General features: G+C 42.5%; 1 protein-coding gene across 2 annotated transcripts in view; it reads right to left on the bottom strand.

The window, feature by feature from the left end:
- stam (signal transducing adaptor molecule (SH3 domain and ITAM motif) 1) overlaps positions 1-26,053 on the bottom strand; it is a 63,620-nt gene that overhangs the window by 13,358 nt on the left and 24,209 nt on the right. For both annotated transcript variants that reach the window (XM_045694581.1, XM_045694580.1), the window contains exons 10-11: positions 17,940-18,027; positions 312-366 (exon numbers count right to left, since the gene is read on the bottom strand). In XM_045694581.1, coding sequence (XP_045550537.1) covers positions 312-366; positions 17,940-18,027 — 143 coding nt within the window. The remainder of the gene's footprint in view (positions 1-311; positions 367-17,939; positions 18,028-26,053) is intronic.

Genomic DNA, 26,053 nt, shown 5'->3' with positions numbered 1-26,053 from the left:
CAGTCAACCAGTCAGTCAGTCAACCAGTCAGTCAGTCAACCAGTCAGTCAGTCAACTAACCAGTCAGTCAGTCAACCAGTCAGTCAGTCAACTAACCAGTCAGTCAGTCAACTAACCAGTCAGTCAGTCAACTAACCAGTCAGTCAGTCAACTAACCAGTCAACTAACCAGTCAGTCAGTCAACTAACCAGTCAGTCAACTAACCAGTCAGTCAACTAACCAGTCAGTCAACTAACCAGTCAGTCAACTAACCAGTCAGTCAACTAACCAGTCAGTCAGTCAGTCAGCAAGGTGTAAGCTGAATACCGTACCTGTCAGTGCTCTCAAGCTTCTGATCAATGAGGGGACACATCTGGTTGCAGGCACCTTAGCAGAACAAGAAACACAATGTATTGTAATGTTTTGTAACCGTAGAGCGCATTCTAAATGCAATCAGTGTTTTAATTAAGAAACGGGTTAAATAACTTATTAATGACAGTACTTAGTCAGTATTACCCACTAGATGCAAGAGTTAGTCAGTCAGTCAGTCCTACCCTCTAGCTGTAAGAGTCAGTCAGTCAGTCTTACCCTCTAGCTGTAGGAGTCAGTCAGTCTTTACCCTCTAGCTGTAGGAGTCAGTCAGTCTTACCCTCTAGCTGTAAAAGTTAGTCATTCTTACCGTTAGTTAGTCAGTCTTACTGTCTAGCTGTAAGAGTTAGTCAGTCTTACTAACTTTTACAGCTAGTGTGTTAGTTGGGTAAGAATGGCTAACTAACTAACTAACCCTCTAGCTGTAAGAGTTAGTCATTCTTACCCTTAGCCTGTGTTCGTAATGGCTGCTCAGTGAAACGACCTGTCCTGATTTGTCATAGACGATTACTAAAAAACTTTAATGAGCAAGCCTTCCTTCATGACCTGGTCTCTGTAAAATGGTATAGAATCAGCTTGATCCCCTCCGTCGAAGACGTTTGGACCTGCTTTTTTAATATTTTCAATGGTATTGTTAACCTGTTGGGGCTAGGGGGCAGTATTTGCATGGCCGGATAAAAAACATACCCGATTTAAAATGGTTACTACTCTTGCCCAGAAACGAGAATATGCATATAATTAGTAGATTTGGATAGAAAACACTAAAGTTTCTAAAACTGTTTGAATGGTGTCTGTGAGTATAACAGAACTCATATGGCAGGCCAAAACCTGAGAAGATTCCATACAGGAAGTGCTCTGTCTGACAATTTGTTCTCCTTCTAGGGCAACTCTATCAAAAATACAGCATCTCTGCTGTAACGTGACATTTTCTAAGGCTCCCATTGGCTCTCAGAAGGCGCCAGAAACTGGAATGACGTCTCTCCAGTCTCTGGGCGAAAAACAGCAGGAGTTTTTGTGAGTGGTCCGGCTGAGAACAGTGACACTGGAGTGCGCGTCCACGAGAGGACTCCATGTTTTTCTTTCAGTCTATGAATGAATATAACGTCGCCCGATTGGAATATTATTGCTATTTTACGAGAAAATAGCATACAAATTGATTTTAAACAGCGTTTGACATGCTTCTAAGTACGGTAATGGAATATTTAGAATTTTTTTGTCACGAAATGCGCCTGCGCGTCACCCTTCGGAAAGTTACCTGAACGCACGAACAAAACGGAGCTATTTCAATATAACTATGGATTATTTCAAACCAAAACAACATTTGTTGTTGAAGTAGAAGTCCTGGGAGTGCATTCTGACGAAGAACAGCAAAGGTAATCCAATGTTTCTTATAGTAAATCTGAGTTTGGCGAGGGCCAAACTTGCTGGGTGTCAAATTAGCTAGCCGTGATGGCCGGGCTATCTACTCAGAATATTGCAAAATGTGCTTTCGCCGAAAAGCTATTTTAAAATCTGACACCGCGATTGCATAAAGGAGTTCTGTATCTATAATTCTTAAAATAATTATGTATTTTGTGAACGTTAATCGTGAGTAATTAAGGAAATTCACCGGAAGTTTGCGGTGGGTATGCTAGTTCTGAACATCACATGCTAATGTAAAAAGCTGTTTTTTGATATAAATATTAACTTGATTGAACAAAACATGCATGTATTGTATAACAATGTCCTAGGAGTGTCATCTGATGAAGATCAAGGGTTAGTGCTGCATTTAGCTGTGGTTTTGGTTTTGGTGACATACATGTATGTTTTGAAAATGGCTGTGTGATTACTTTTGGCAGGGTACTCTCCTGACATAATCTAATGTTTTGCTTTCGCTGTAAAGCCTTTTTGAAATCGGACAGTGTGATTAGATTAACGAGAGTCTTGTCTTTAAAAATGGTGTAAAATAGTCATATGTTTGAGAAATTGAAGTTATAGCATTTATGAGGTATTTGTATTTCGCGCCACACGATTCCACTGGCTGTTGACTAGTTGGGACGCAAGCGTCCACCTTGCCCAGGGAGGTTAACAAACACGCCCCCATAAAGAAAATTAGAATTAAAAACAGGTTGAGCCCCTGGTTCGACCGTTATCTTGCAGAGTTACTCCACCTCAAGAATTGCATTGGCGAAAGGCTCGGCAAACGCATACTCAGGCTGACTGGTTCTTGTCCAGGCAAATGAGAAATAAGTGCACTCAGGCTATCCGGAAGGCGAAAGTTAGTTACTTTCAGAAGCAGTTCTCTCTCTGTGGGTCTAACCTCAAGATGTTCTGGAAAACGGTTAAAGACCTGAAGAATAAACCCTCCTCCTCACAGCTGCCCATGTCCCTTAATGTCGATGTGGTTGTTACTGACAAGAAGCACATGGCTGAGCTCCTCAATCACCACTTCATTAAGTCAGAATTCCTATTTGACTCAGCCATGCCTCCTTGACTGTCCAACATTTCCTCATCTCCCACCCCTTCTAATGCAACTATCCCTGATGTTTCTCCCTCTTTTTCCACTGCCCCGCTACAAAGTTTCTCCCTGCAGGCAGTCACTGAGTCTGGGGTGCTAAAGGAGCTCTGGAAACTTGACCACAAAAAAACATCTGGGTCAGATGGTTTAGACCCTTTCTTCTTTAAGGTTGCTGCCCCTATCATAGCAAAGCCTGTCTCTCCTTTCTGGGGAGGTTCCCATTGCTTTGAAGGTAGCCAGAGTTCATCCTTTATTTAAAGGGTATCAAGCTGATCCTAACTGTTATAGGCCTATTTCTATTTTGCCCTGTTTATAAAGTGTTGGAAAAACTTGTCAATAATCAACTGACTGGCTTTCTTGATGCCTATAATATTCTCTCTGGTATGCAATCCGGTTTCAGCTCAGGTTATGGATGTGTCACTGCAACCTTAAAGGTTCTCAATGATGTCACCATTGCCCTTGATTCTAAGAAATGTTTCGATACGGTAGACCATTCAATTCTTGTGGGCCGTCTAAGGAGTATTGGTGTCTCTGAGGGGTCTTTGGCCTGTTTTGCTAACTACCTCAGAGTGCAGTGTATAAAGTCAGAAAATCTTCTGTCTCAGCCACTGCAGGTTACCAAGGGAGTACCCCAAGGTTCAATCCTAGGCCCCACACTCTTCTCAATTTACATCAACAACATAGCTCAGGCAGTAAGAAGCTCTCTCATTCATTTATATGCAGATGATACAGTCTTATACTCAGCTGGCCCCTCCCCGGATTTTGTGTTAAATGCTCTACAACAGAGCTTTCTTACTGTCCAACAAGCTTTCTCTACCCTTAACCTTGTTCTGAACACCTCCAAAACAAAGGTCATGTGGTTTGGTAAGAAGAATGCCCCTCTCCCCACAGGTGTGATTACTATCTCTGAGGGTTTAGAGCTTGAGGTAGTCACCTCATACAAGTACTTGGGTGTGTGGCTAGACGGTACACCGTCCTTCTCTCAGCACATATCAAAGCTGCAGGCTAAAGTTAAATCTAGACTTGGTTTCCTCTATCGTGATCGCCCCTTTCACTCCAGCTGTCAAACTAAGCCTGATTCAGATGACCATCCTACCCATGCTAGATTACGGAGACATAATTTATAGATCGGCAGGTAAGGGTGCTCTCGAGCGGCTAGATGTTCGTTACCATTCGGCCATCAGATTTGCCACCAATGCTCCTTATACGACTCTGCATACCCGTCGCAAGACCCACAGGTTGATGCTTACCTATAAAAACCCTCTTAGGCCTCACTCCCCCCTATGTGAGATATCTACTGCAGCCCTCATCCTCCACATACAACACCCGCTCTGCCAGTCACATTATGTTAAAGGTCCCCAAGTCACACATCCCTGGGTCACTCCTTTTCAGTTCGCTGCAGCTAGCGACTGGAACGAGCTGCAAAGAACATTCAAACTGGACAGTTTTATCTCAATCTCTTTATTCAAAGACTCAGACATGGACACTCTTACTGACAGTTGAGGCTGCTTTGCATGATGCATTGTTGACTCTACCTTCTTGCCCTTTGTTGTTGTCTGTGCCCAATAATGTTTGAACTATTGGATATAAGAGCAACGTCAACTCACCAACATTACGACCAGAAATACGACTTTCCCGAAGCGGATCCTCTGTTTGGCCTACCACCCAGGACAATGGATCGGATCCCAGCCGGCGACCCAAAACAACGACGCCGTAGAAGAAGGGGCAGACGGAGCGGTCTTCTGGTCAGGCTTCGTAGACGGGCACATCACGCACCGCTCCCGAGCATACTACTCACCAATGTCCAGTCTCTTGACAACAAGGTTGACGAAATCCGAGCAAGGGTAGCATTCCAGAGAGACATCCGAGACTAACGTTCTTTGTTTCACGGAAACAAGGCTCACTCGAGACACGCAATCTGAGTCGGTACAGCCACCTGGTTTCTTCACGCATCGCGCCGACAGAAACAAGCATCTCTCTGGTAAGAAGAAGGGCGGGGGTGTATGCCTTATGATTAACGAGACGTAGTGTGATCATAACAATATACAGGAACTCAAGTCCTTTTGTTCACCTGACTTAGAATTCCTCACTATCAAAAGCCGACCGCATTATCTACCAAGAGAATTCTCTTCGATCATAATCACAGTCGTGTATATCCCCCCCAAGCAGCCACCGACGGCCATGAAAGAACTTCATTGGACTCTATGTAAAATGTAACTCTTCCCAAGTTCTCTCACGTCACCCCACTCCTCCGCACACTCCACTGGCTTCCAGTTGAAGCTCGCATCTGCTACAAGACCATGGTGCTTGCCTACGGAGCTGTGAGGGGAACGGCACCTCCGTATCTTCAGGCTCTGATCAGTCCCTACACCCAAAGAAGGGCACTGCGTTCATCCACCTCTGGCCTGCTCGCCTCCCTACCTCTGCGGAAGCACAGTGCCCGCTCAGCCCAGTCAACTTTTCACTGCTCTGGCACCCCAATGGTGGAACAAGCTCCCTCACGACGCCAGGAGAGCGGAGTCAATCACCACCTTCCGGAGACACCTGAAACCCGACCTCTTTAAGGAATACCTGGGATAGGATTAAGTAATCCTTCTAACCCCCCCCTCCCTCCCCCTCCCCCCCAAGAAAGATATAGATGTACTATTGTAAAGTGGTTGTACCACTGGATATCATAAGGTGAATGCACCAATTTGTAAGTCGCTCTGGATAAGAGCGTCTGCTAAATGACGTAAATGTAAATGTAAACTGGAAACCACATATCCTGAGGCTGCATTTATCGTAGCCGGGGATTTTAACAAGGCTAATCTGAAAACAAGGCTCCCCAAATTCTATCAGCATATCGACTGTGCTACCAGGGGTAGCAAAACCCTAGACCACTGTTATTCTAACTTCCGCGACGCATACAAGGCCCTCCCTCACCTTCGGAAAAGCTGACCACGATTCCATTTTGTTGCTCCCAGCCTATAGACAGAAACTAAAACAGGAAGTTCCCGCCCTCAGGTCTGTTCAACGCTGGATCGACCAATCGGATTCCACGCTTCAAGTTTGCTTCGATCACGTGGACTGGGATATGTTCCGCATTGCAAAGAACAACAACATTGACGAATACGCTGATTCGGTGTGCGAGTTCATTAACAAGTGCATCAGTGATGTTGTACCCACAGCGTCTATTAAAACATTCGCCAACCAGAAACCGTGGATTGATGGCAGCATTCGCGCAAAACTGAAAGCGTGAACCACTGCTTTTAATCAGGGCAAGGTGACCGGAAACATAACCGAATACAAACAGTGTAGCTATTCCCTCCGCAAGGCAATCAAACAAGCTAAGCGTCAGTACAGAGACAAAGTGGAGACGCAATTCAACGGCTCAGACACGAGAGGTATGTGGCAGGGTCTACAGTCAATCACGGACTACAAAAGAAAAACCAGCCCCGTCGCGGATCACGATGCCTTGCTCCCAGACAGACTAAACAACTTTTTGGCTCGCTTTGAGGACAATACAGTGCCACAGATACGGCCCGCTACCAAAACCTGCAGGCTCTCCTTCACTGCAGCCGATGTGAGTAAAACATTTAAACGTGTTAACCCTAGCAAAGCTGCAGGCCCAGACGGTATCCCCGGCTACGTCCTCAGAGCATGCGCAGACCAGCTGACTGGTGTGTTTACAGACATATTCAATCAATCCTTATCCCAGTCTGCTGTCCACACATGCTTCAAGAGGTTCCTGTTCCCAAGAAAGCAAACTGAGCTAAATGACTACCGTCCTGTAGCACTCACTTCCGTCATCATGAAGTGCTTTGAGAGACAAGTCAAGGATCATATCACCTCCACCCTACTTGACACCCTAGACCCACTCCAATTTGCTTACCGCCACAATAGGTCCACAGACGACGCAATTGCCATCACACTGCACACTGCCCTAACCCATCTGGACAAGAGGAATACCTATGTAAGAATGTTGTTCATCGATTACAGCTCAGCATTTAGCACCATAGTACCCTCCAAACTCGTCATTAAGGTCGAGACTCTGGGTCTCGACCCCGCCCTGTGCAACTGGGTCCTGGACTTCCTGACGGGCCACCCCCAGGTGGTGAGGGTAGGTAACAACATCTCCACCCCGCTGATCCTCAACACTGGGTCCCCACAAGGGTGCGTTCTCAGCCCTCTTCTGTACTCCCTGTTCACCCATGACTGCGTGGCCATGCACGCCTCCAACTCAATCATCAAGTTTGCAGACAACACTACAGTGGTAGGCTTGATTACCAACAATGATGAGACGGCCTACAGGGAGGAGGTGAGGGCTCTCGCAGTGTGGTGTCAGGAAAATAACCTCACACTCAATGTCAACAAAACAAAGCAGATGATCGTGGACTTCAGGAAACAGCAGAGGGAGCAGCCCCCTATCTACATTGACGGGACAATAGTGGAGAGGGTGGAGAGTTTTAAGTTCCTCGGCGTACACACCACGGACAAACTAAAAAGGTTCACCCACACAGACAGCGTGGTGAAGAAAAGGTGCAGCAGCGCCTCTTCAACCTCAGGAGGCTGAAGAAATTAGGCTTGTCACCAAAATCACAAACTTTTACAGATGCACAATCGGGAGCATCCTGTCGGGCTGTATCACCGACTGGTACGGCAGCTGCTCCGCCCATAACCGGAAGGCTCTCCAGAGGGTAGTGAGGTCTGAACAACGCATCACCGGGTGCAAACTACCTGCCCTCCAGGACACCTACACCACCCAATGTCACAGGAAGGCCAAAAAGATCACGAAGGACAACAACCACCCGAGCCACTGCCTGTTCACACCACTATGATCCAGAAGGCGAGGTCAGTACAGGTGCATCAAAGCTGGGACCGAGAGACTGAAAAACAGCTTCTATCTCAAGGCCATCAGACTGTTAAACAGCCATCACTAACATTGAGTGGCTGCTTCCAACATACTGACTCAACTCCACCCACTTTAATAATGGAAAAATGTATGTGATCAATTTATCACTAGCCACTAAAATATTATTTATATTATATAATGTTTACTTAACCTACATTACTCATCTCTTATGTATATACTGTACGCTATACCATCACTGCATCTTGCCATCTGATGTAATTAAATGTATCACTCGCCACTTTAAACAATGCCACTTTATATAATGTTCTCATACCCTACATTGCTCATCTCATATGTATATAGTGTACTCTATACCATCTACTGCATCTTGCCATCTTGATGTAATGTATCACTAGCGACTTTATACAATGTCACTTCATATGTTTTAATACCCTGCATTGCTCATCTCATATGTGTATATACTGTACTCTTTACCATCTACTGCATCTTGCCTATGCCGTTCGGCCATCACTCATTTATATATTTTTATGTACATCTTCGTATTCATTCCTTTACACTTGTGTGTATAAGGTAGTTGTGGAATTGTTAGGTTATATTACTTGTTAGATATTACGGCATGGTCGGAACTAGAAGCACAAGCATTTCGCTACACTTGCATTAACACCTGCTAACCATGTGTATGTGACAAATACATTTGATTTGTTGTCATGTTGTGTTGCTACCATGCTGTGTTGCTATGTTGTTGCCTTAGGTATCCCTTTATGTAGTGTTGTCTCTTGTCGTGATGTGTGTGTTGTCCTCTATTATTTATTTATAATCCAAGCCCCCGTCCCCGCAGGACGCCTTTGCCTTGTGGTGGGCCGTCATTGTAAATAAGAATTTGTTCTTAACTGACTTGCCTGGTTAAATAAAGGTTCAATAAAATACCCTCTAGCTGTAAGAGTTAGTCAGTCTTACCCTCTAGATCAGGCCTGGGCAATTATTTTCCATGGAGGGCCACATTAGAATATATTTTTGCAATTGCATCTTGTGCCAGAATCATATTACAGGATTATACATGAAGTGTATGACTGTTGACAGATATCTACTGTAAATCTATCTACTGTAAATCACATCCAGATATGCTACTTATTTTACTTTTTTAACATGCACAGAAATAAACCACATTCATGTTCTCCTTTTGGTAGGTATTTTCATTATTAAACATGCAATGAACTACACGGGGGAAAGTACACTGTGCATTCAGCACCACGGACAGAACCCTTGTTAACGGGTATGCACAAAAACACAAGAAAGAGAGAGCTCAACATTACATTTAAACTACTCAATCAGTGTGAGGAGTGAAGCCTCTGATGGGCATTGTCTACAGCAGAGAAGTCACATATAGTTTCTGACGTCGCTATGCGCAGGATTGCTGAGAGGGGAGAGTCAGTAAGAGATGATCTGTGCTTTGACTTGTTATATTTAAATCACTGAAAATGTCTGTTCACATAGGTTCACCCAAACAGTACAAACATCTTCTGAGCATGACTCCTAATCTTTGGAAAGTTTTGTTCATCGAGAGATGCATAGAACCTCGTCAGTGACATTGTTTTGAATAGTTCTCCAATCACTGCATCAGACTGAAGAGCGATAAGCTCAAGATGCAGGTCAGTTATCCACATTGAAGGTGAAATGAGAGGAAACCAACATATAATTGTAATTTTCCAACACTTTGAAATCCTCAAAACTACGAGAAAAAAACTCCCCGTTCAAAGCACGCAGCAGCGATGTATAGTTCTCACGTTGGTCATCTGATAGGGAACAGACTAGTAGTGTCGGAAGGTGGGTGAGACTGTTGGCTTCACCTTGGCGGGTCAGGAGGAGTAATTTTCCCTTAAGGCTTTGACAAGGCTGTACATCTGACGTGCAAAAAGGCCATTCCCTAGTAGTTGGGAATTCAGTTCATTCATGAGGGTCATGATGTCGATGGTGAAGGCAAAATCAGCCAACCATTCTTTATCTTGCTGTTGAGGGAAATCCACATATTTTCCTTTCGTTTGCAAAAACTCAGCAATCTCCAACTTCAGGTCCCACACCCTTTTAAGCACCTTCCCCAAACTCAGCCATCTCACGTTTGTGTGGTAGGGGAGATCTACATGATCCAACCTTGTCTCTTCCAACAGTGAGACAAACTGCCTGTGGTTTAAAGTTTACTACTTCAGTGACTGTATCCACAACATGGCTCATTTTCAGAACACCTCCTGATGAATAATGCAACGCAGGAAATTACCCTTGATCATTTTCTGATCTGGGTTCAGCTCAGCTATTGATCTTGTATCCTTTTCAAAAGGTCAATGTTTTTTCCTGTCAAGTTTGGGCACCCATCAGTGGTCACACTGGATAACTTTTCTAAACTCAGTCCCAGCTTTGCCACATACTTATTAACCTCCTCCAATAAACCTTCCCCTGTGGTTGTGCTCTTCATTGACTGTACTGAAGCTCCTCTGTAGTTTCAAAGTCTGGGGTTCTGGTGTTATGGGGTTCTGGGGTTATGCCTCGTAAGAATATCAACAACTGCGCCATGTCACGTGCATAACTGCTCTCATCCAGGGCCAAGGAGAAATCCTTTACCTTGTCTTTCAACTGTGGTTCTATAATTCTCTGCGATGTCCTCAACACGATGTGTCACTGTTTGTCTTGACAGGGAAACAATTTTCAAACAGCTTTCTTGTCAGGGCAAAGTATTGCTGCAGAGTCAATTAAACATTCTTTAATGAATTCTCCCTCAGCGAATGGCTTGCTATGTTTAGCAATTTTGTGGGACAGTACATAGCTAGCTATTGCAATTCTGTTTGCTGAATGAAGTTTTGTGAAAACTCCTTGCTGCTTTTACAACTGAGAAAACAACTCTTGATGCAATTGCCCTCTGCTCAGAAGATATATTCCTATATTTCTCTGCATGCTTCGTCTGGAAGTGTCGGGACAAGTTCTAGTCTTTCAAGACAGCGATGCTAACTTTGCACACAGCTTTCCCTGGTACCTCAAATAAATATTTCGATGTACACTCTTGCTGGAACACCCTACATTCATTGTCTACTTTCCCCCAAAAACATTTTTGCCCAATTTCTAGCTAGCCTGTCAGTCACTGTCTGTCCTTGTGCAGTTGTTATTTATACGTGCCTTTTTATTTTATTTTTATTTCACCTTTATTTAACCAGGTAGGCTAGTTCAAGTTCTCATTTACAACTGCGACCTGGCCAAGATAAAGCATAGCAGTGCGACACAAACAACAACACAGAGTTACACATAAACAAGCGTACAGTCAATAACACAAAATAAAATCAAGATTTTTTTATTTATGTACAGTGTGTGCCAATGTAGGAGAGTAGGGAGGTAGGCAATAAATAGGCCCTAGAGGTGAAAATAATTACAATTTAGCATTAATACTGGAGTGAGATGTGCAGATGATGATGTGCAAATAGAGATACTGGGGTGCAAAAGAGCAAGAGGGTAAGTAATAATATGGGGATGAGGTAGTTGGGTGGGCTATTTACAGATTGGCTGTGTACAAGTGCATTGATCGGTAAGCTGCTCTGACAGCTGGTGCTTAAAGTTAGAGGGAGATATATGTCTCCAGCTTCAGAGATTTTTGCAATTCGTTCCAGTCATTGGCAGCAGAGAACTGGAAGGAAAGGCGGCCAAAGTAAGTGTTGGCTTTGGGGATGACCAGTGAGATATACCTGCTGGAGCGCGTGCTACGGGTGGGTGTTGCTATGGTGACCAGTGAGCTAAGGCGGGTCTTTAACTAGCAAAATAAATGTCCCACAAGCGGTGGTAATTAAATCATTACACAAATGCAAGTATTGGACTTTTAATTTGAATAACAAATACTTTTTTCAAAACTTTACTATCGCAAATTCTTTATGCGATCTGAGCATGATTCCACAGGCCGTACTGAATCAGATTGCGGGCCACATACGGCCCCCGGGCCGGCCTTTGCCCAGGCCTGCTCAAGCTGTAAGAGTCAGTCAGTCTTACCGTCTAGCTAGCTGTAAGAGTCAGTCTTACCGTCTAGCTAGCTGTAAGAGTCAGTCTTACCGTCTAGCTAGCTGTAAGAGTCAGTCTTACCGTCTAGCTAGCTGTAAGAGTCAGTCTTACCGTCTAGCTAGCTGTAAGAGTCAGTAAGGATGTGCATCTTTCCTTTTCAAGACGATTCAATACGCATCTAGATTAATACAAAAAAAACTTTTGTGAAATATTTGTTTTTGTCTGAAGCCAAAAAAAACCGCTAATTTAACCTTTCATCATAAGCAGCTATAGTAATGTGGCTTCATTGAGCTACTGTACTTCAACAGATGTACTCACATTATGTACTCACATTATGATTCAAACCTTCTCTAAAACAGCCTAATACATAGAGTAGGTTTACCCCATTAATGTACTTGGTAATGTAAATGCATTTAGGAACAAAATGTATATTTTTTTCAGCTTTAGAAAAAAATGTAATATTTCCCTTAACTTTTTTTTGCATTAATAGAACAGATAGATCTCCAATGAGGACATGCTGCATTTCTCACTTTGAATGAGACTAATCCTAATTCAAATCAAATTACATCAGCAAATGTCACAAAGTGCTTATACAGATTATACAGTTTCTCCGTATACAAAAATTGAATATTGTGACTCACCACCTGGATTCGGTCTTATGTAGCGACATTTGAATTTCAGTTTTTTTACAATGGATAAAAGTAGAGACTCAGAGCTACAAAATGGTATATCATACACTGCATTTGAGGAAACAATGGGAAAGTAATTCTGCTTTGAAAGTTGATCAACTTGTAAACTCACTTTTGAGAAAACCATCTTTCAATATTTTGGTACAACTATTGGAGAGCCCTTCTTTGTCTACACCCATTCAGCATTGTTCACACTCTCTTAAGCCTTAGACCCACCCATCTCTTTAAGGGTTGATCCTAGCGTTCTGTACTAACTTACCAGCTACTTCCAGACATCTAAGAGAGAGCGAACAGCTCACTGAACATTACTCGCCCTTGCAGAGCTGGTTAGGCTGTTACAGTATGTTATCCAGCTCGTTGGTGACCGCAACTGTGCTGTCAGATTGTCCGTTTGTAAATTCAGAGCACACTGGACGCTCTGACCTAACAACGACAGTCAAGCACCCAAGCTAACTGGCTAACATTGGCTAGCTACTTCCAGACACATAATGAGAGAACACCTCACTCTGACCGTTTTACTCCCCCTAGCAGAGCTGGTTAGGCTGTTTTCCAGAGCGTTGGTGACTAACAGTGCTGCTGGCAACAATTGAATTATGCTTTGTTTGCCGACGTTTACTGACTCTAGACAAATTCGACGGGTGTTGAGCGTTTAAAAATGTATCAGTTATTCTGCACTCTGGGACACTAAGATGAAACTTAGTCGTCTAGAAAGTGGAGAGCATACACATAACGTTAGCTAGTGAGCCAGCTAGCTAACAGTACACTTTAACTTGACATTAGGTTTATGCAGTTTTACTACACGATACATTTTAAAAAAAGCCGCGTTTGACACGATTACCTAGACATACTGACCAGCTCCAATAGACAGAAGCCTGCTATATGGCAGACTAATCCAAACTCATCTCCCAGCATGTCCAGCCCACTCATTATCTCAGCCAATCGTGGCTAATGGGAAGGTTGCTCACTCTTTCTGTGGGTAAAGCAACTAGGCTCGTAGCTGAACCATTTTATTCGTATTTACAGATGGCATACAAGTTTGATATTAAGGCACATGAAAGTTCACATGTTCGAGATGTCATTTCTGCCAAAAAAAACACATTCTGATTAAAATGTATTTTTTTTACGTTCAAATGGCTCTCCTGTGAAGTCGTGACTTGCGACATACGCCGAGTTTAATGAATCATGTCACTATTAGCCTCCATGTAATTAACTCTCCTTCATTGTTTGGTGAAAAAGAAGAGAAAATATTAAATTAAATCAACACCTTTCTCGAATATTGAAACGGAAGGAAGTGTTAATTATTATTTTCTGTAATTTGAGTGTCACAGTTTATAAATTCTAAATAGAAATACCTTATTTACATAATTATTCAGACCCTTTCTATGAGACTCGAACTTGAGCTCAGGTGCATCCCATTTCCATTGATCATCCTTGAGATGTTTCTACAACTTCATTGGAGTCCAGGCACAGATCTGGGGAAGGGCACCAAAACATTTCTTCAGCATTGAAGGTCCCCAAGAACACAGTGGCCTCCATCATTCTTAAACGGAATAAGTTTGGAACCACCAAGACTCTTCCTAGAGCTGGCCGCCCAGCCACACTGAGTAATCGGGGGAGAAGGGCCTTGGTCAGAGAGGTGACCAAGAACCCGACTGTCACTCTGATTGAGCTCTAGAATTTCTCTGTGGAGATGGGAGAACCTTCCAGAACGACAACCATCTCTGCAGCACTCCACCAAATCAGGCCTTTATGGTAGAGCGGCCAGATGGAAACCACTCCTCAGTAAAAGGCACATGACAGCCCGCTTGGAGTTTGCCAAAAGGCACCTAAAGACTAAGATCATGAGAAACAAGATTCTCTGGTCTGATGAAACCAAGATTGAACTCTTTGGCCTGAATGCCAAGCGTCACGTCTGGAGGAAACATGGCACCATCCCTAAGGTGAAGCATGGTTGTGGCAGTATCATGCTGTGGGGATGTTTTGTCAGTGGCAGGGACTATCCAAATACAGGTGTGACAAGCTTGTAGCATCATACCCAAGAAGACTTGACGCCAAAAGTGCTTCAACAAAGTACTGAGTAAAGAGTCTGAATACTTATGTAAATGTGATATTTCAGTTTTTTATGTTTAATAAATTAGCAAACATTTCTAAACCCGTTTTTGCTTTGTCACTATTAGGTATTGTGTGTAGATTGATGAGGAAAAAAAACTATTAAATCCATTTTAGAATAACGCTGTAACAAAAAGTGAAGAGGTCTGAATACCTTCCCGAAGGCACTGTATGTCTACGGTGTATTTACTATGGGTGTGTGTGTGTGTAAATGATGTATGTACTATGTAGGCACCTGAGCTGAGCCATAAGGGAGACAAGGCATCTACCACCCCACTAGGGAGGGGGGGAATGTAGCCTGTTTTTGTCCCCCTACTGTTTCTGAAATCACCATCACCCACTAATTAACTTGTCATTTTTGCAGATTAAATGTTTGAGCTGCTAATGAATCAATATTTATCGTTTGAATTAGCTATGACATAGCCAATGAATATATAGCACAACTTTGAATTTCATCCCCATCTCAAAACAAAATGTTTTGACCATTTGGAAGTGTTTAGTGAGCTTCTTTTGTACTCCAGCTTTGGCCTCGCAAAAGCTGATCCTCGTTACAAAAATATTAACTTAACCCTGTATATCTAAAAATGACCATATACACCATTTTATTTTAACAAAACTATTGCTGATGGTGAACCTGAACAATGGAAATAAACTATTGTAAGCCACGTAAAACAGGTATAGCCAGATCAGTTGTGTTTCCGGTAGCTTACTTTTATTCTGGTAAAATAACATTTTTGAAAATGACATAGGTTGTCACTCAACCAATAAAGCCTAATATCGGGCAAGCCATTTTAGCATTTGAATGCTGAAGGTGCAGTGCAGGTGTGCAAGATCAGGAAGAGGCCGCCCTACTCACTTTGGCAGCGCGAATCTGGGCACAGTGCGCAGTTTGACTAGGCTACTGATTTTCCCTAGGTTGTTCTGCATGCAAAATTACTTGCAGATCAATGTCTGTCAACACAGTTAGATGCTTAGCTCGACACCAGAGGAGATCAGGTATTTTTGTAAGGAAGAAAGTAATATGAGCCAAAAATGTTGGTGAATTTGAAATGCGTAATTTCTTTATTATTATTATTATTATTTTTTTTTTTTAAATCGGTTTTGGGGTCCACAAACCATCTTAAACATTGAAATCAGTGACTGATGCGCATCAGTGAATTGTTACATACCTATTAGTTAGTCAGTCTTAACCTCTAGCTGTAAGAGACAGAGAGAGATGGATGGATAGACTTAGCATTTAGCTTTAAGAGTTAGTCTTACCCCCTCTAGCTGTAAAGGTTAGTTTGTCTTACCCCCTCTAGCTGTAAAGGTTAGTTTGTCTTACCCCCTTCTAGCTGTAAAGGTTAGTTTGTCTTACCCCCTCTAGCTGTAAAGGTTAGTTTGTCTTACCCCCTCTAGCTGTAAAGGTTAGTTTGTCTTACCCCCTCTAGCTGTAAAGGTTAGTTTGTCTTACCCCCTTCTAGCTGTAAAGGTTAGTTTGTCTTACCCCCTTCTAGCTGTAAAGGTTAGTTTGTCTTACCCCCTTCTAGCTGTAAAGGTTAGTTAGTCTTACCCCCTTCTAGCTGTAAAGGTTAGTTTGTCTTACCCCCTCTAGCTGTAAAGGTTAGTTTGTCTTACCCCCGCTAGCTGTAAAGGTTAGTTGGTAATAGTTGTTCAGTAAGTCAATCTTACCCTCTAGCTGTAAGAGTTAGTTAGTAATAGTTGTTTATTAACCTGTCTGGGCTAGGGGGCAGTATTTTCACAGCCAGATGAAAAACAAACCCAATTTAAACAGGTTACTACTCTGGCTCAGAAACTCGAATATGCATATTATTAGTTTCTAAAACTGTTTGAATGGTGATTATGAGTATAACAGAACTCATATGGCAGGCAAAAACCAGAGAAAAAAATCCAACCAGGAAGTGGATAGTAGTTTTTCAAGACTGGGCCTATTCAGTATACAGTGACTTAGGGTTCAATTTGCACTTCCTAAGGCTTCCACTAGATGTCAACAGTCTTTTGAACATGTTTCAGGCTTTTGCAGTCAATAGAGAGCGAACAAGACCTCCTGGAGTCTGATGACCGAGAGAATGACAGGCCACAATTACGCACGTTCACATGAGGTAGCTGTGTTCCATAACGTTTTTCAAGACATTGGAATCGTCCGGTTGGAATATTACTGAAGTTTTACGTTAAAAAGGCCCTAAAGATTGATGTTTTACAACGTTTGACATGTTTTAACGAACGTAAATAACTTTTTGTCGTGAAATTGTCGGCGCGCTTCCTACATTTGGAGTAGCTTACTGAACGCGCAAACAACAAGGAGTTATTTGGACATAAATTATGGACTTTATTGAACAAAACAACATTTATTGTGGACCTGGGATTCCTGGAAGTGCCTTCTGATGAAGATCAAAGGTAAGTGAATATTTCTAATGCTATTTATGATTTTAGATGACTCCAAAATGGCGGGTATCTGTATTGCCTGGTGTATTTTTCTGAGCTATGTACTCAGATTATTGCAAAGTGTGCTTTCCCCGTGAAGCTTTTTTGAAATCTGTCACAGCAGTTGCATAAAGGAGATGTTCATCTATAATTCTTTGAATAACAGTTTAATATTTTTATCAACGTTTATGATGAGTATTTTTGTAAATTGTTGTGCTGATTCACCGGAAGTATTGGAGGAAAAAATATTTTCTTAACGTCACACGCCAATGTAAAATGCTGTTTTTGGATATAAATATGAACTTCATCGAACAAAACATACATGTATTGTGTAACATAATGTCCTAGGAATGTCATCTGATGAAGATCGTCAAAGGTTGGTGCTTCATTTCGCTGTGTTTTGGGTTTTATTGACACATGTCCTTGCTTGGAAAATGGCTGTGTGATTATTTTTGTCTATGTACTCTCCTAACATAATCTAATGTTTTGCTTTAGCTGTAAAGCCTTTTTGAAATCGGACAATGTGGTTAGATTAACGAGACGTGTATCTTTAAAATGGTGTAAAATAGTCGTATGTTTGAGAAAGTTGAATTATGACATTGTTGTTTTTCCAATTTGCCGCCCTGATATTTCACTGGCTGTGTCCCGCAGGTCACCTAGCCCATAGAAGTTAAGTATCACCCTCTAGCTGTTAGATTAGACAGACGGTAATAATGACTAAGTAACTCTCACAGCTAGAGGGTAAGAATGACTAACTAACTAGCTGTTAGTAATAGTTGTTCAGTAAGTCAGTATTACACTCTAGCTGTAAGAGTTTATAAGTAATAGTTGTTCAGTAAGTCAGTATTACACTCCAGCTGAAAGAGTTAGTAATAGTTGTTTATTAAATCAGTATTACCCTTTAGCTGTAAGAATGACTTATTTAGTAATAGTTGTTTAGTAAGTCAATCGTAAGTGAGTCCAGCTGTAAGAATTAGTAAGTTGGTCTCACCCTCTAGCTGCAGCAGCTCACAGGCATCAGACTGGTTGTCTGTTGGATCTGCACTCTGGATCATGTGCAGTAGCTGGTCCATTTTCTCCTGGAGAGGAAAAATAACCAAATAGAACTTCAGTAGAGCTTTTTTTATAAAAGGAAGTAAAACATTACAACTATAAGAGTATACACTGAGTATACCAAAGAGTATACACTGAGTATACCAAAGAGTATACACTGAGTATACCAAAGAGTATACACTGAGTATACCAAAGAGTATACACTGAGTATACCAAAGAGTATACACTGAGTATACCAAAGAGTATACACTGAGTATACCAAACATGTGGAACACCTTCCTAATAGAGTTGTGCCCTTTTGCCGTCAGAATAGCCTCCATTCGTCGGGCCATGGACTCTACAAGGTGTCGAAAGCGTTCCACAGGGATACTGGCTCATGTTGACTCCAATGCTTCCTACAGTTGTGTCAAGTTGGCTGGATGTCCTTTGGGTGGTGGACCATTCTTGAGACAAAAGGGAAACTGTTGAGCATGGAAAAAACAGCAAGGTTGCAGTTCTTGACAAACCAATGCTTCTGGCACCTACTACTATACCCCGTTCAAAGGCACTTAAATATTTTGTCTTGCCCATGAACCTTCTGAATGGCACATATACACAATCCATGTCTCAAGACTTAAAAACATTCTTTAAATTTGTCGCCCCCACTTCATTGAAGTGGATTTAACAAGTGACATCAATAAGGGCTCATAGCTTTTAGTTGAATGCATTCAGTTGTACTCGGTATCCCCCTTTTCCTTTCACCTGGATAGTCCGTCATGGAAAGAGCAGGTGTTCTTAATGTTTTGTATACTAAGTATATACACACTACATGACCAAAAGTATGTGAATACCTTCTCATTCCAAAATTATGGGCATTAATATAGAATTGGTCACCCCTTTGCTGCTATAACAGCCTCCACTCTTCTGGGAAGGCTTCCACTAGATGTTGGAACATTGCTTCCATTCAGCCAGAAAAGCATTAGTGAGGTCGGCACTGATGTTGGCCATTTAGGCCTGGCTCGCAGTCGGCGTTCCAATTCACCAAAAAGGGGTTCAATGGGATTGAGGTCAGGGCTCTGTGCAGGTCAGTAAAGTTCTTCCACACCGATCACGACAAACCATTTCTGTATGGACCTCGCTTTCTGCATGGGGCATTGTCATGTTGAACTAGGAAAGGGCCTTCCCCAAACTGTTGCAACAATGTTATAAGCACAGAATTGTTGAGAATGTCATTGTATGGTGTAGTGTTAAGATTTCCCTTCACTGGAACTAAGGGGTCCGAACCATTGTTCCTCTTCCACCAAAGTTTACAGTTTGCACTATGCATTGAGTTCTACTGGCATCTGCCAGGTGGTGAAGCGTTATTCATCCCTCCAGAGAACGCCTTTTCAATGCTCCAGAGTCCAACGGCGAGCTTTACACCACTCCAGCAGACGCTTAGCATTGCGCATGGTGATCTTAGGCTTGTGTGCGGCTGCACGGTCATGGAAACCCATTTCATGAAGCTACCAACGAACAATTATTGCGCTAACGTTTCTTCCAAAGGCAGTTTGGAACTAAGTAGTGAGTGTTGCAACCGAGGACAGACGATTTTTATACGCAATGCGCTTCAGCACTAGGAGTTCCCGTTCTGTGAGCCTGTGTGGCCTACCACTTTGCGGCTGAGCTGTTGTTGCTCCTAGACGTTTCCACTTCGCACCTACTGCCGACCGGGGCAGCTCTAGCAAGGCAGAAATTTTACAAACTGACTTGTTGAAAAGTTGGCATCCTATGACGTTGCCACGTTGAAAGTCACTGAGCTCTTCAGTAAGGCCATTCTACGGCCAATCTTTGACTATGGAGATTGCATGGCTGTGTGCTCAGTTGTATACACCTGTTACAGGTGTGGCTGAATTAGCCGAATCCACTAAATTGAAGGGGTGTCCATATACTTTTGCATATACAGTGCATTCAGAAAGTATTCACACCCCTTGACTTTTTCCACATTTTGTTACGTTACAGCCTTATTCTAAAATATATTAAATAAATAAAAAAATACTCAATCTACACAATACCCCATAATGACAAAGCGAAAACAGGTTTTTAGAAATGTTAACAAATTTATTATAAATAAAAAATAGAAACCAGATTTACATAAGTAAGCTTCAATGCCATACAACACTCCTTCCATGGCCTCCAACTTCTTTTAAATGGTAGTAAAACTAAGTGCATGCTCTTCAACTGATTGCTGCCTGCACCCTCCCGCCGACTAGCATCACTACTCTGGACGGTTCTGACTTAGAATATGTGGACAACTACAAATACCTAGGTGTCTGGTTAGACTGTAAACTCTCCTTTCAGACTCACATTAAGCATCTCCAATCCAAAATTAAATCTAGAATCGGCTTCCTATTTCGCAACAAAGCCTCCTTCACTCATGCCGCCAAACATACCCTCGTAAAGCTGACTATCCTACCGATCCTTGACTACGGCGATGTCATTTACAAAATAGCCTCCAACACTCTAATCAGCAAACTGGATGTACTTGATCACAGTGCCATCCGTTTTATCACCAAAGCCCCATATAGTACCCACCACTGCGACCTGTATGCTCTTGTTGGCTGCCCCTCACCACATGTCCGTCGCCAAACCCACAGGCTCCAGGTCATCTATAAGTCTTTGCTAGGTAAAGCCTCGCCTTATCTCAGCTCACTGGTCACCATAGCAACACTCACCCGTAGCACGCGCTCCAGCAGGTATATTGCACTGGTCATCCCCAAAGCCAACACTTACTTTTGCCGCCTTCCCTTCCAGTTCTCTGCTGCCAATGACTGGAACGAATTGCAAAAATCTCTGAAGCTGGAGTCTTATATCTCCCTCACTAACTTTAAGCACCAGCTGTCAGTGCAGCTTACCGATCACTGTACCTGTACACAGCCAATCTGTAACTAGCCCACCCAACTACCTCATCCCCATATTATTACTTACCCTCTTGCACCCCAGTAGCTCTACTTGCACATCATCATCTGCACATCTCACTCCAGTATTAATGCTAAATTGTAATTATTTTCACCTCTATGGCCTATTTATTGCCTACCTCCCTACATTTGCACACACTGTACAATCATCTTTCTATTTTTATTTTGTTATTGACTGTACGTTTGTTTATGTGTAACGCTGTTGTTTGTGTCGCACTGCTATGCTTTATCTTGGCCAGGTCACAGTTGTAAATGAGAACTTGTTCTCAACTGGCCTACCTGGTTAAATAAAGGTGAAATATCTATATTTTTTTAAGAAGTCAGACCCTTGGCTATGAGACTCAAAATTGAGCTCAGGTGCATCCTGTTTCCATTGATCATCCTGGAGATATTTCTACAATTTGATTGAAGTCCGCCTGTGTTCAATTCAATTGATTGGACATTATTTGGAAAGGCACACACCTGTCTATATAAGTTGACAGTGCATGTCAGTGCAATAACCAAGCCATGAGGTCGAAGGAATTGTCCGTAGAGCTCCGAGACAGGATTGTGTCAACGCACAGAGTAGAGGTCGACCGATTAATCGGAATGGTCGATTAATTAGGGCCAATTTCAAGTTTTCATAACAATCGGAAATCGGTATTTTTGGACGGCAATTATTTTATTTTTTTAGACCTTTATTTAACTAGGCAAGTCAGTTAAGAACACGTTCTTATTTTCAATGACGGCCTACGAACGGTGGGTTAACTGCCTTGTTCAGGGGCAGAACGACAGATTTTACCTTGTCAGCTCGGGGATTCAATCTTGCAACCTTACGGTTAACTAGTCCAACGCTCTAACCACCTGCTTTACATTGCACTCCACGAGCAGCCTGCCTGTTACGCGAATGCAGTATGAAGCCAAGGTAAGTTGCTAGCTAGCATAAAAATTCTTATAAAAAACAATCAATCATAATCACTAGTTAACTACACATGGTTGATGATATTACTAGCTTATCTAGCCTGTCCTGCGTTGCATATAATCGCTTAGGTACACGTTGCTCCAACCATAAACATCAATGCCTTTCTTAAAATCAATACACAATAATATATATTTTTAAACCTGCATATTTAGTTAATATTGCCTGCTAACATTAATTTATTTTAACTAGGGAAAATGTGTCACTTCTCTTGCAAAAGAGTCAGGGTATATGCAGCAGTTTGGGCCGCCTGGCTCGTTGCGAACTGTGAAGACTATTTCTTCCTAACAAAGACAGCCGACTTCGCCAAACGATGATCTCGCCATCACGGTTGACAACTCCATTGTGTCCTCCTCCCAGAGTGCTAAGAGCCTTGGCGTGACCCTGGACAACACCCTGTCGTTCTCCGCTAACATCAAGGCGGTGACCCGATCCTGTAGGTTCATGCTCTACAACATTCGCAGAGTACAACCCTGCCTCACACAGGAAGCGGCGCAGGTCCTAATCCAGGCACTTGTCATCTCCCGTCTGGATACTGCAACTCGCTGTTGGCGGGGCTCCCTGCCTGTGCCATCAAACCCCTACAACTCGTCCAGAACGCCGCAGCCCATCTGGTGTTCAACCTTCCCAAGTTCTCTCACGTCACCCCGCTCCTCCGAACACTCCACTGGCTTCCAGTTGAAGCTCGCATCTGCTACAAGACCATGGTGCTTGCCTACGGAGCTGTGAGGGGAACGGCACCTCCGTACCTTCAGCCTCTGATCAGTCCCTACACCCAAACAAGGGCACTGCGTTCATCCACCTCTGGCCTGCTCGCCTCCCTACCTCTGCGGAAGCACAGTTCCCACTCAGCCCAGTCAAAACTGTTCGCTGCTCTGGCACCCCAATGGTGGAACAAGCTCCCTCACGACGCCAGGACAGCGGAGTCAATCACCACCTTACGTAGACACCTGAAACCCCACCTCATTAAGGAATACCTGGGATAGGATTAAGTAATCCTTCTAAACCCCCCCCCAAAAAAAATATATAGATGTACTATTGTAAAGTGGTTGTTCCACTGGATATCATAAGGTGAATGCACCAATTTGTAAGTCGCTCTGGATAAGAGCGTCTGCTAAATGACGTAAATGTAAATGTAATGATTTAACAAAAGCGCATTTGGGAAAAAAGCACAATCGTTGCACGACTGTACCTAACCGTAAACATCAATGCCTTTCTTAAAATCAATACACAGACGTATATATTTTTTTAAACCTGCATATTTAGCTAAAAGAAATCCAGGTTAGCAGGCAATATTAACCAGGTGAAATTGTGTCATTTTGCGTTCATTGTATGCAGAGTCAGGGTATATGCAACAGTTTGGGCCGCCTGGCTCGTTGCGAACTAATTTGCCCGAATTTTACGTAATTATTACATAACATTGAAGGTTGTGCAATGTAACAGGAATATTTAGACTTAGGGATGCCACCCGTTAGATAAAATACGGAACGGTTCCGTATTTCACTGACAGGAAAAACGTTTTGTTTTCGAGATGATAGTTTCCGGATTCGACCATATTAATGACCTAAGGCTCGTATTTCTGTGTGTTATGTTATAATTAAGTCTATGATTTGATAGAGCAGTCTGACTGAGCGGTGGTAGGCAGCAGCAGGCTCGTAAGCGTTCATTCAAACAGCAATTTAGTGCGTTTGCCAGCAGCCCTTCGCAATGCATTGCGCTGTTTATGACTTCAAGCCTGTCAACTCCCAAGATTAGGCTGGTGTAAACGATGTGAAATGGCTAGCTAGTTAGCCGGGTGCGCGCTAATAGCGTTTCAAACGTCACTTGCTCTGAGACTTGGAATAGTTTTTCCCCCTTGCTCTACATGGGTAACGCTGCTTCAAGGGTGGCTGTTGTCGATGTGTTCCTGGTTCGAGCCCAGGTAGGAGCGAGGAGAGGGACTGAAGCTATACTGTTACACTGGCAATACTAAAGTGCCTATAAGAACATCCAATAGTCAAAGGTATATGAAATACAAATCGTATAGAGAGAAATAGTCCTATAATTCCTATAATAACTACAACCTAAAACTTCTTACCTGGGAATATTGTAGACTCATGTTAAAAGGAACCACCAGCTTTCATATGTTCTCATGTTCTGAGCAGGTTCTGAAAACCTGCTCTGGATAAGAGCGTCTGCTAAATGACTTAAATGTAATGTAAATGTAAGGAACTTAAATGTTAGCCTTCTTACATGGCACATATTGCACTTTTACTTTCTTCTCCAACACTTTGTTTTTGCATTATTTAAACCAAATTGAACGTTTCATTATTTATTTGAGGCTAAATTGATTTTATTGATGTATTATATTAAGTTAAAAGTGTTCATTCAGTATTGTTGTAATTGTCATTATTACAAATAAATAACTTTTTTCCTTTTTTGAAAAATGTAAAAAAAAAAAAAATTGAAAAATCGCCCGATTGATCGTTATCAGCTTTTTTTTGGGTCCTCCAATAATCGGTATCGGTGTTGAAAAATCAGAATCGGTCGACCTCTAGCACAGATGTGGGGAAGGGTACTAAAGATACTAACCCCCAAAATATATGCAGCATTGAAGATCCCCAAGAACACAGTGACCTCCATCATTCAAACCAAGACTTAACTCTTTGGCCTGAATGCTAAGTGTCACATCTTGAGGAAACCTGGCACAAACCCTACGGTGAAGTATGGTGGTGGCAGCATCATGCTGTGGGGATGTTTCACAGCGGCAGGAACTGGGAGACTAGTCAGGATTGAGGGAAAGATGAACTGAGAAAAGTACAAAAGAGATCCTCGATGAAAACCTGCTCCAAAGCGCTCAGAACCTTACACTGGGGCAAAGGTTCACCTTCCATCAAGATAACGACCCTAAGCACAGCCAAGACAACGCAGGTGCGGCTTCGGGACAAGTCTCAATGTCCTTGAGCGGCCCAGACAGAGCCCGGACTCGAACCCAATCGAACATCTCTGGAGAGATCTGAAAATAGCCAGTGCAGCAAAGATGCCCAAACAACCTGACAGAGCTTGAGAGGATCTGCAGAGAAGAATGGGAGAAACTCCCAAATACACATGTGCAAAGCCTGTAGAGTCATACCCAAGAAGACTCGAGGTTGTAATTGCTGCCAAAGGTGCTTCAACAAAGGAAAGAGTAAACAGTACATTTTTTTATATTTTATAAATCTGCTAAAATTTATTTAACTTTTGCTTTGTCATTATAGGGTAGATTGATGAGGGAAAACCCCCCAATTCAATCCATTTTAGAATAAGGCTGTAATGAACAAAATGTGGAAAAAGTCAAGGGGTCTGAATACTTTCCAAATGTGCACACAGTCAAAAGTCTTAGAACACCTAATTTAAGGACTTATCTTTATTTTTTTATTTTCTACGTTGTAGAATAATAGAAGACATCCGAACTATGAAATCATGTAGTTACCAAAGAAGCATTAAACAAATCAAAATATATTTTATATTTCAGATTATTCACAGTAGCCACCCTTTGCCTTGATGACAGCTTTGCACACTCTTGGCATTCTCTCAACCAGCTTCATGAGGTAGTTACCTGGAATGCATTTCAATTAACAGGTGTGCCTTGTTGAAAGTTCATTTGTGGAATTTATTTTCTTCTTAATGCGCTTGAGCCAATCAATTCTGTTGTGGCAAAGAGGGGTGGTATACATAAGACAGCCCTATTTGGCAAAAGACCAAGTCCATATTATGGCAAGAACAGCTCAAATAAGCAAAGAGAAATGACAGTGCATCATTACTTTAAGACATGAAGGTCAGTCAATATGGAACATTTGAAGAACTTTGAAAGTTTCTTCAAGTGCAGTCGCAAAAACCATCAAGCGCTATGATGAAACTTGCTCTTATGAGAACCGCCACAGGAAAGGAAGACCCAGAGTTACCTCTGCTGCAGAGGATAAGTTCATTAGTTACCAGCCTCAGAAATTGCAGCCAGATAAATGCTTCACAGAATTCAAGTAACAGACACATCTCAACATCAACTATAATATGTGAATCAGGCCTTCATGGTCATATTGCTGCAAAGAAACCACTACAAAAGGACACCAATAATAAGAAGAGGCTTGTTTGGGTCAAGAAACACGAGCAATGGACATTACACCAGTGGAAATCTGTCCT

Source organism: Salmo salar, chromosome ssa14 (genome assembly GCF_905237065.1).
Source record: "Salmo salar chromosome ssa14, Ssal_v3.1, whole genome shotgun sequence".
NCBI lineage: Eukaryota > Metazoa > Chordata > Actinopteri > Salmoniformes > Salmonidae > Salmo > Salmo salar.
The sequence above is the reverse complement of the archived record's forward strand: the minus strand, read 5'-3'. Positions and strand labels throughout refer to the sequence as shown.